We start from the raw sequence: 11,199 nt of genomic DNA, 5'->3' as shown, positions 1-11,199 counted from the left end.
GTCTGGGACTGGGAAAAGAAAACCCTCCTTCTAAGCAGGGTCGTATCCTCCAAAGACCCAGAGCAGTTCGCCAACCCTCCTGACATTATGCTTTTGTCTATTAAAGATGGACTTGTCAACTTCCACTGTGTGCCCTGGATCTCTGATGTGTCGGGGTTTCTGAAGGAAATATTTTTGTCAAATATCCCTCAAGAAGTTTTTCCAATCAGTGAGTGTGATCCAGCCTGATATCGTACTCTCCCTGTAGGTATTTTCGTGTAAAGCCATTTCGTATGTCCATAAATATATTCATCTCATAATTAGAGGTAGCTGGAGATAGGACCTCTGGATAAAAAGTGCCATGGTGCAAGGAGGTCCAGTGTCGGCACTGGCCACTGCTGCACTACCAACCCAAACCGTCAACGTTTTGTTGTTTTGACGACATTTTGTGCACCTCCTCTCCGATGCCAGCAGCCGGTTTTCCTAACAAAATGCGATTACCCTTTCTGGAGACATACACATAAATTCCAGCCTGGAATTGTTCATTTTCTTTTCTTGTAACAAGATTAAAGACTTGTTGCTTGACGTATGTATATCTTAATACAATGATATTCAGCCCTTTTTTTCTTTTTCTTTGAAATGCAATGAAACACTTTCCTTTCTTCTTTTTTTCTTTGAAATGCAATAAAACACTTTCCATTCTCTTTTTTCTTTTCCTTTGAAATGCAATGAAACACTTTCCATTCTTTTTTTCTTTTTCTTTGAAATGCAATGAAACACTTTCCTTTCTTTTTTTTCTTTTTCTTTGAAATGCAATGAAACACTTTCCTTTCTTCTTTTTTCTTTTTTTTTTGAAATGCAATGAAACACTTTCCTTTCTTCTTTTTTCTTTTTTTTTGAAATGCAATGAAACACTTTCCTTTTTTTTTTTTCTTTTTCTTTGAAATGCAATGAAACACTTTCCTTTCTTCTTTTTGTTCTTTTTCTTTGAAATGCAATCAAACACTTTCCTTTCTTCTTTTTCTTTGAAATGCAATGAAACACTTTCCTTTCTTCTTTTTTGTTCTTTTTCTTTGAAATGCAATGAAACACTTTCCGTTCTTCTTTTTTCTTTCAATTTTTTGCCGTCTGCTCGCATGCATCCCGTTTTTGCTCACTCGGTATAATTCGGCGGTTTTTCGTCATTCGCCAGGGGTTGGTAAGTGAGACTCACAGAAAAAACGGAATTTAAACTGTAGGAGTACCCAGAATTGTGTGTGTAGGGGAAGTGCAAATGTATAGATGGGCTAATCCACGTGATTTGGTGAAGCAGAAGTTTTGGCAGAACGCTTGCAGTATAGTGTAGGGATATTATCACTATTCATTTCTATAATGATTCCATAAAAAATATATGTAAAAAAAGTAACTATTTTATTTCTAACATGTTTTAATGCAAGTTTTTTGCTGCATAAAAAATTACTTACCCCTCTATGACACAACACACACAAACTTCATCTCCAATAAATGAAGTAAATAGCTAATATATAAAAAAAGTTGGTGCAAGTTCAAGGTTCAACCTAATTAAAAAAAAAAAAAAACACAGAAAAATCTTTATGATTCTGTCACGGAACGAAAATATCATATTCCAAAAAGCGTATAAATTGACCAAGTAGTTTGAAAATTTTTTTTTTTTTTTTTTTAGAAAATCATTGCTTTTACAATTTTTAGCGATTTTAATAGTAAATCGTAGCCATTACAAGGTTGATTTTGATATCGGTAGTTAGAATTGAGTTGTCTCCCTTTATTTATTAAACATGGCGGATCAAATCAGAATGCATTGCATTGCTTCCTCAGAAAATTTGATTTTCTTAGTTAAAATAAAACACCGTTTGATCAATTTATATAATTTTTGGAATATGACATCGTTCCGTGACAGGTAAATCATAAAAATTTTTGTAATATTTTCTGTAGTTTTTTTTCTTTCTTTCTTTTTTTTTTTTTTTTTTTTTTTTAATAAGATTACGCTCTGGAATTGCACCAAAATCGTTAAATATATTTATTTTATTTGGCCCTAAATGGGTGATCATTTTACGTTAAATTTATACGCGAGAGTGATCCCCGACTCTAAATTCTAATTTTTGTTTTATCCCATTTTACCACTTTTTCAGGCAGTTTACATTTAAAAAAAAAAAGGGTAGAAACTCAATTTTTGGAAGGTAGAGGTGAATTAGCACAGAGTGAAAGGCTCCAATAATATAATTTAATTTATTTTAGCTTTTAAAAATACAAAAAATAACCCTTATCCCGAGTGGCTTCTGGGCCTTGATAAGTGGTGACCTTCATGTAAAAAAAAAAAAAGAAAAAAAAGTTCAGCGAAGATTTTACGCCTTCGACTAGAAACTTTTAATTAATTAAAAAAAAAGAGAGAAAAACGAAAAAGAAATCCGCATTATCTCCCTTGGATGTTTGGAGTTATCTGCCCCTGACAAAGACCAGCTGGCAAAAAACAACAACAAAACAAAAAAAAAAATGGTTCTCTCTTGCGCGAGTTGGCCCTCATCTCTTGGATACCTGGGCCAATTTTTGTGCTCACTGACCGGGGGCCATGGACAATGGGTCAGTGTCCGACCGAGAGGCTGGTGGTTTTATCCGAGGACTGTACACTATCTTCAGATCGCCTCTCATTTATGCGTGCTGTTGTTTTTGTGCAGCGTACCTGTCACTCTAGCCACGGACCCCGAACGCACAGCCTTCGTGCACATCGAGCTGACCGACCCGTCGCCCCCTTCGTCTGAACAAGGTTCGAACACGACCCGCGACTCGTCGACGACTTCGGGGGAGTCTCCAACGTCGACGAGGTCGTCATCTACATCACAGAGTGATAACAGCAACAATAGTAATAACAACAATAGAAGAGGAGGGAGATATCGAGGGGGAGGGGGTCGACGAAGTGGACATTCTGTAGGGGTCGACCAGAGGGCCACAACCACAGGCACCCATCACCGTGAAGTACGCATGAAAGGCTGGTTTGCCAGAGCTGGAAATGTCAAATTTGCCGAGGGACCCCTCCATCTGGTAGGTACCTGAAATAAAACAAAATCAAATATAACAAACAAACAAGAAAAAACGGGTTTGTATTACTATAAGCAGATTCGAAAAAGTTGTCAAAAAATAAATATATAACAAATAAATGTTACCAAAGGCAAGATAAGTTACTTTTCTACCTAACTGGATAATTTTTTTTAGTGTTTTTATTTAATGTAACATGTTTATTCAGCTCGAAAAACATACAATGTTCACCGATGTATTGGAAAGGTAAAAAGGGCGTCCGACGCTCTCTTTGACACAGTAATTTTGAGAAAAGGAATTAAAAAAAACAAAAAAACTAGACAAAATACTGTTAGAAATTTGCTCAATATATGTTACCGTGAAAGCTAACATATATTCGGTGGGTTTTTAACAGTATTTTGTCTAGTTTTTATTTTTAACTCCTTTTCCCAAACTTACCGTGTCGAAAAGAGAGTCGGGCGCCATTTTTAATTTTCCAATACATCGGTAAACACTGTATGTTTTTCGAGCTGAATAAACATGTTACATTAAATAAAAACACTAAAACAATTATCCAGTTAGGTAGAAAAGTAACTTATCTTGCCTTTGATAACATCTATTTATTATATATTTGTTTTTTTTTTGACAACTTTTTCGAATCTGTAATTCGACCCACCTGTCTTTCCAAGCTTATAACTACTCGAAAAATGTAATTCAAACCCTATTTTTTTTTCAAGGAGCAAGGATCAAGGTTTCATTAAAAAAACAAACAAAAAAAAAACAAACAATACAAACAACGTGTTTTTTTTTTTTTAAGGTTTTAAACTTAGGACTTTACAGGTAAATTTCCAAAAAAATTGTTCTTTTTTTGTTTGTTTTAAATTTGAATATATTATTTATTGATCTTTTATCTTCAATTTGTGATATATAAAACTTTGGCACATAGATTAATTATTTACTTTTTAATAGACATTTCCATATAGGAGGGCGTGAATTAAAAACAAACAAAAAAAAACGTTTGTCTAAAATATTATATTCAGTTTATTGGAAAGAGCATAACATTTCACATTGACCCTGAAAATATCGTAAAAATTGAATCAATAGAAAAATTTTGATAGATTTTTAAAGTTTAAAAATTTAAAAATACTGAACTCGTAAAATTCAATTAATTTCATTACTATTTTTTTAAAAAATAAAAAAAATATTTCTATTACTTTTTATACAACTTTAATAGTTTATTTTGGAAGTATAATCCATAAAGAAAATAAACAACCCACTTTTGAAAGAGAAATTACGAGTTTTGAACATTTTATTCGCAGTTTCATGTTAGGGGTGTCAAAAATTCCGGTAAATTTATACAAACACCGTGACAGCGAATTAACCCTAACCCTAACCCTAACCCTAACGCTATCACGGTGTTTGTATAATAATACCAAAATTCCTACAAAAATTCTGATACACCTATGTGTACAATACAAAGCCGCAAAAACAAAACTATTTGGCACGTGCAAGGGATTTTATATGAAGATGATTTTAATAGTCAGTCCCGAGTATCGACGGAGAATACCGATTCACTACCAGAAATGGCCAAAGCAGTTTTCTTTTTTTTGGATTTATGCAAAATCGTGCTACTTTTTTCTTTTAGATAGGATTTTCGGTGCTAGTGCAAGTGCACTTATTAGTCCGCGCTATTTTTTATTTTTAAATAGTATTTTCAAGTTTAGTTAAAGTTTTATGATATCAGTTTTTATTAAATTGTAAGGTTAAAGTACAGAATAGGCACAAAACGCCCTCCCCTCCTCATGTTAAGAATGGCTTTCTAAATAATAACGTTATTATTTCAGTAGTGAGCACGAGTGCATTATTAATACTGGATTTTCAAGTTAAATGCAATTTTTATGATATCTTTTGTTTATTAAATTGTTAGGTAACAAAAAAAGTCCTGGTACTTATGCACTTTTGGTTACCGTGCTGAAATAATAACGCCATTATTCAGAAAGCCATTCTTAGCAGGGGGAGGGGGAGGGTGTTTTCTTTTTTAATTATTACCTACTTTAACTTAACAATTTAATAATTAAAAAAAGGGGGCGGCGGACATTGTCGAGAGTGCCCCCTCCCTCTAAATTCCACAATTTTCACTAAAAAAAAAAAAAAAAAAATTTTTTTTATAATCTGAAACTTAAGTCTAATCGATGATATTAACAGGAAAAAATTTTAAAAAAAGAAAGAAAAAAAGTGAAAATTGGAGGATTTAGAGGGGAGGCAGAGGCACTCTCCACAACGTCCGCCAAAAACAAGATATCGTAAAACTTGAAAATACTATATAAAAAAAATAGCGCAGTAACAAAAGTGCATAAGCACCAAAACTCCATTTTAAGAATTCTAGATACTTACGTGATTATTTCAGCACGATCCGTATTCTACTTTGTACTCTGGCAGGAAAAAGTCAGTTTTTGGGTCGGTTTTGTAGCAGCATTTTTTTTTTTTTTTTTAGGAAGTTTCTTTAACGTAACTTTTTGTTTGAGGCACCATGTATGCTTAATGTCGTCTGCATTACATTTTTCTTTTAAATCGTAAACTACTTCGGCCATTTCCAGGACTGATTCGGGATTCTTCTCTATCAAATACTCATTCTTTGTTAAGATAGTCAACAGAATAATTTTTAAAGCAAAAACAAGAGTACTTACTTGTGTCGAAAATAGTAATATATCTAAAAATTACGAAAATTCATCGAGCAGAACAACTGCTTTTTTTATTTTTAGTAAAAAAATGTCCATCGCTATAGTCTTAAAAAAACAACCTCCGCCCTTAAAACGACGAAAAGAGGAGATAAGTATGTCTCCTGTATTCGCAATCCCCAAGGTGTTTAGGGAAAATGCAATTTTCCTCCAAAATTACTTTTAATTATAAGTTTTTTACTCGATGAATTTTCATAATTTTTGGATATGTTGCTATTTTCGACATGACAAGTACTGTTGTTTTTGCTTAAAACGACATATTTAAAAAAAAAAAAAATAGCGATCTACTGTCGATTAGGTGAAAGTACGGTTCTTGTGCACTTTTATCACCGCGCTATTTAATTTTTTTTTTCAGGTTAAATTCAAGCTTCACGAGTCTACCAGATTATCAAAATATTTTTTTAAAAGTTCATATTTAAAATATTTGTAGGGGTGCTCAGTTTCTAATGCAACGTTCTCCTAAATCGATCACTCATTTTAGAACCACTCGATGTTTTTAGTCCAAATTACACGAATTTAACCATTTTAAGCAGTCTTTTTGTTGAATTTCGCTATTGAAAATATTATTTAAAAAAAAAAGGCTAAACTGCTTAAAAAAAAATTAAATTCACGAAAATTTGGCCTAAAAACATTGATCGATTCTAAAATGGGTGATCGATTTAATAGAACGTTGGATTAGAAACTGATCACCCCCCCTACAAATATTTAAATATTGACTTTAAAAAAATTATAATTATTTGATAATCTAGTAGACGAGTGTCCATTCGATAATAATCCGCTGAAAAAAATAACAAAAAAAAAAAAAAAATGAAAATAAAAAAAATACAGGGTAAGGGAGGAGCGTTTCCATACGTGTACCCAAATCTGTACTTTCACCTAACAATTTAATAAACACAAATATCGTAAAAATTGAATTTAACTTGAAAATACTATTAGAAGAAAGGGTTCTTGGCTTTGGGCCCAGGATCCAAGTGTAATATATGTTCTATTGTTCTGATGCTTCGCTTCACTTTTTTTGGTCTCGATTAGTGGAGAAAAAACTATTGGGACGAGATTTTGTAGTCGATAAATGGAGTTTTCAGATAAAAAAAAAAAAACCCAATGGTTTCAACTGATTTTTTTTTTGTTGTTGTCAATTCTAATAAATTACAATGGTAACTTCCAAATTATGGAGTCAAAATTACCTGAATATTATTGAATTATTTAAAAAAAAACAACAACAACTTTAATCGTGATAGCAGGTGAAAAATTGCGTCCATCTTGTTTAAATCGAAACGGAAAATTACCCCCCTTTTGAACTCTTCTGTGTCTTATGAACGTTTTCATCAAATTCTATTTTTTTTTTTTTTTCTTTAATAAATAATTTTCTACCCTATCGATTTTCGTAATTTTTGGATATAATCATTTTAAAAATACGAGGAATACGTCGATACCGTTGTTTTCAAGTGAAATTCAGTTTTACGATTTCCGAAATTTCGTTCCAATAGTGTAGAAGCCGAAATCCTTCATGACTGATGCATTTTTTATTTTTTGTTGTAGCCAGAGTGGCCCTTTTTGGGGAGCTGGTTTCCCCCATATTAAAACCGACATTGTGTCTAACTCTACCCTCGTGGGAGACAAATAAACAAAACAAAAACGTAAATACTATTATAAAAATATAGTGCGGTAACATAGATGCACAAGCACCCATTATTTTTTTTTTTTTGTAGTAAGTTTTTCTTTGTTACGATATCTCTCTGTTGATAAATATTACGTGATTTGTTTATTGTGTTTCTGTTTCAGACAACAATGCTTGCAGAAATTCTAATATTTTTTTGTGCATGGAAAAATAAGATTCCGACTAAAAACAAACGCGCACTTTTTTTTTTTTTGCACCTCTGCAAATTACACTGACGGCGCCATAATTAGGGGAGATAAATAACAATTTTTTTTTTTTTTCGGAACACAAAAATATTTGAAAACCAAAACATTCATTGGTAAATTTTTACATTAGGTCCACTCGCACTCCACTCCACCGCCGCAATTTTCTTTAAAATTACAACTTGCATATGTTTTCGACTATGCTGAATACGAAAATCTGATTTAAATTTTGCAGAAACAAATAGTTTTCGAGATATATAGACCTTGTATTATGCACTGTAATTCTCTGGCCGCCATGTTTGTACACGTGCGCCAACTCACCGTTTACATTCGAAATGTCAACTTTTATAGGTTTTCGGGTATGCTGACAACGAATAGCAGTTAAATTTGGGGCAAATACCCCCCCCCCCCCGTGGGATATTTATTCCGAAAGCCATTCTTAACATGGGAAAATAGGGGTGTTTATTTCGAAAGCCGTTCTTAACATGAAATTACTCAAGGAAGTAGAAAAAAGTTGTAATTATTTTGTTTGACATGCATTACTAATTTCTCGGTTGTGGAAAAAAAAAAAAGAAGATTTGTTTCCGCTAGGTGGCAGTGTCGGTCGCAGAGAAATAGATTTGTTTATCGCACGTGCGTACAAGCATGGCCACCAGTGCATAATACAGGCCTTTATATCTCAAAAATTAATTGTCTCTGAAAACTTTAAATGAGATTTTCTTATTCAGCTTGTACTTCTCCAACAACTTTTGGAAGGTTCCGTGAAAGTCCTCGTGTGAGAGCATGTCAATGACCCTCATCACAACCTCTTTCATCTAAATTGTCTCAAAACGACAGCCTATAACGCTTTCCTTGAGCTTAGGGAGCAAGGTCTGGCCTATAGGGAGGGTGAGTAAATGTCTTCTTAGTTAAATAATTTGTGACAAGAACGGAGTTGTGGACTGATTCATTCGCACAAATCTGCATTTTCACTTCCTCGCAAATAATTGTGTGTACGGTGACAACACTGACATCAAACTGTGCACTTATTGTCTCTCTAGACATACGACAGTCCTTATCCAGGAAATTCTTTATTTGGCCAATCATCTCTGGTGTTCTGACTTCCTTACTCCTCCCACACCTCTCATCATCCCTCATAGATTCTCTGCCTTCCTTGAATCTCTTATGCCACTCAAAAACTGATGCTCGATTCATTCAAGGTTTTCCAAAAGCAGTCTGAAGTATTCCATTCGCTTTCATGGTATTTTCTCCAAGTTTAAAATGGAATTTTATTGCATATCGTTCTTCTAAAGCGTCCTCACGTCTTGATGGCATTTTTGAAATTCACCAGTTGTGACAATCAGGCTTTAGTAAGGTGTATTCCAATTCCTGCTGTAGCTGTTCATTTGAACCTGCAATCATAAGACGTATAGCAATAACATACTGGATTTTCAAGAGTCTATGATAATTGTAAATGCCTGTACATAAAAAGTTTGGAAACTTATTGAAGGCACCTCATACTTAATTATTTTTTTTGCATAAAATAATAAAATGTTATTGTTTCATTGTTTTTAATATTATAAAAATATATATATCAGATTGACAAGAAAGTTCCTGCGGTTTTTAATTTTTAAATTCAGATGACCATATCTCGGCTCAAACAAAAAATTATTGATTGAAATCAGAATCAATACACTTTTGCCAACATAAAACAGGTATATTAATGCCAGTAACGCAAAAATCTTGCGTTCTGGTGGCGATGAAGTCGCTGAAGGTATTGTTGATATTGCTTAGGTTTTTGAAGCATTTCTCACGCAAAAAGTTGCCGAGATGCTTGAAAAAGTGGTAGTCAGTAGGTGAGAGGTCTGAAGAGTATGGTGGATGAGGCAGAGTTATGTAGCCCAATTTGTTCAACTTCTGGAGGAGAATTGGGCCTTTTCTGTTGACTAATGCTGGGTGTTGTTGGCGAAGTTTCTGATGCATTTCACCCATATGTTGACAGTACTTCTCTGCCATAATGGTTTCGCCTGCATTCAGAAAACTAATGGATAAAACCGGTCGCAGACCACCAAACAGTCAGCATGACCTTATTTTGATGCAACTATGGCTTCGGGAAGTGTCATGAAGCTCCATCTGTTAACAAGGAGTTATGGCTTGCAATAAGCCACAAAGAAAACAGAACAACGGAATAGAGTTTAAACAATGTATTACTGGAACAACAACGTAAAAAAGGTTACAACTGAAAAGAATAGTAAACGTCACCGAGCAAGCGAGGGTCACTCTGGTGTTTAATCCACACCTGGGATCAAAAGGTCTATGGTTTATATAATGGATAGAACAGTCCATTTAGAGGGTGATTCCCCCACAATACCCTCCTGCCAAGCTGATTTCTGCGGTTGTGAAAATCAGTATTTCTTCCTTTTGGGGCAGACCACCAAGGGGTCTGTGCGCTTCCTCTTTCTGCTGGAATGTCTCGGTTCTGACATCCCTTTTGGAGGGTCTAATTCAAAACAGTTATACACAGTTTCAATCGCCTCACTGCCGTCCTGCGGTGGTTCTTCTTGATCCTTGTAGAAACGTTTCCTGATTTGGTTCAGGTGCCTCTTATGTTGGAACTTTGGGCTCTGAATGGCTGATTCTTCATAAGATCGTGCCCTGTTCCCAAAAAGAAACGTTATTTCTAAAATGTCTAAAATACACGTTATCTCCGCTGTTAAACCGTTTCGTTCGCATTGTAGAGGTTCTATTGTGTACTATGTGTTTGGGTAGCAGTTTATCAAATACGGATTTTATTTTCCGTCCAAACATGATTTCTGCTGAGGATCCCGCATCTGGTTTGTTCGGATTTCTCGTGATTCTGTAAACCTACAGAAATTGCTGAAGGGCCTTTTCTGTCAGTGTACCTGATGCCTTTTTTAATGCCCTTTTAAGCATATCGAGGAAGCGTTCGACCTGGCCGTTGCTTCTAGCGTGGTACTGGGGTGTCGTAATATGCTTGACTTGATACATCTCGCAGAATTCTCTGAACTCTGTCAAGGTGAACTGTGTAGCGTTGTCGCTAACCAAACAGTCTACAATCCCAAACCGAGCAAACAATTCCAATAAAAAATTTGTTGTTGTTGCCGTGGTCGGTTTTTTGCATCTTAGTACCTCTGGCCATTTAGAGTAAGAGTCAACTACTATCAGGTAGTAAAAATCCTCCACAGGTCCCACATAATCGATGTGGATCCTCGACCATGGTTGTTCAGTCTTAGGCCAAGGTTTATATGTTATCGGTGGTGCTTTTGCAGCCAAAGCACAGCCTTTGCATCTGTTCACCATGTCGGTAATATCTTGGTCCATAGCTGGCCAATAAACAAAATTTCTCATTAGGCTTTTCATTCTGTTTATCCCTGGATGCTCCATGTGAAAATCCCTGAGAATTCTTTTTTGAAGGGTTTGGGGGATGACAACCCTTTCACCGTATAACAGTATTTTGTCGCAACCAGAAAAAAATGTCTGAACTGGTGTCACCCAGTGCTAATTTCTCCTTCGTGGTTTGAATGAAATTGTCATTTAGGGATTCTGATTTAATTTCCTGAAGTGTGACCGGCAGTTTGTGGATAATATTGTTTAT

At 34.7% G+C, this 11,199-nt stretch overlaps 1 protein-coding gene across 1 annotated transcript in view; it reads left to right on the top strand.

Moving 5' to 3' along the window:
- Positions 1 to 2,427: 2,427 nt before the first annotated feature.
- Positions 2,428 to 11,199, top strand: part of LOC145269260 (RING finger protein 215-like) — a 121,142-nt gene continuing 112,370 nt past the window's right edge. The window contains exon 1 of the mRNA XM_080124883.1: positions 2,428 to 3,033. Coding sequence (XP_079981009.1) covers positions 2,488 to 3,033 — 546 coding nt within the window. The 5' untranslated portion in view covers positions 2,428 to 2,487. The remainder of the gene's footprint in view (positions 3,034 to 11,199) is intronic.

This window comes from Euprymna scolopes, chromosome 45, assembly GCF_053919585.1.
Source record: "Euprymna scolopes isolate OS-2025 chromosome 45, ASM5391958v1, whole genome shotgun sequence".
Taxonomy (NCBI): domain Eukaryota; kingdom Metazoa; phylum Mollusca; class Cephalopoda; order Sepiida; family Sepiolidae; genus Euprymna; species Euprymna scolopes.
Note: the sequence above shows the minus strand (reverse complement) of the source record. Positions and strands in the feature narration are given on the sequence as shown.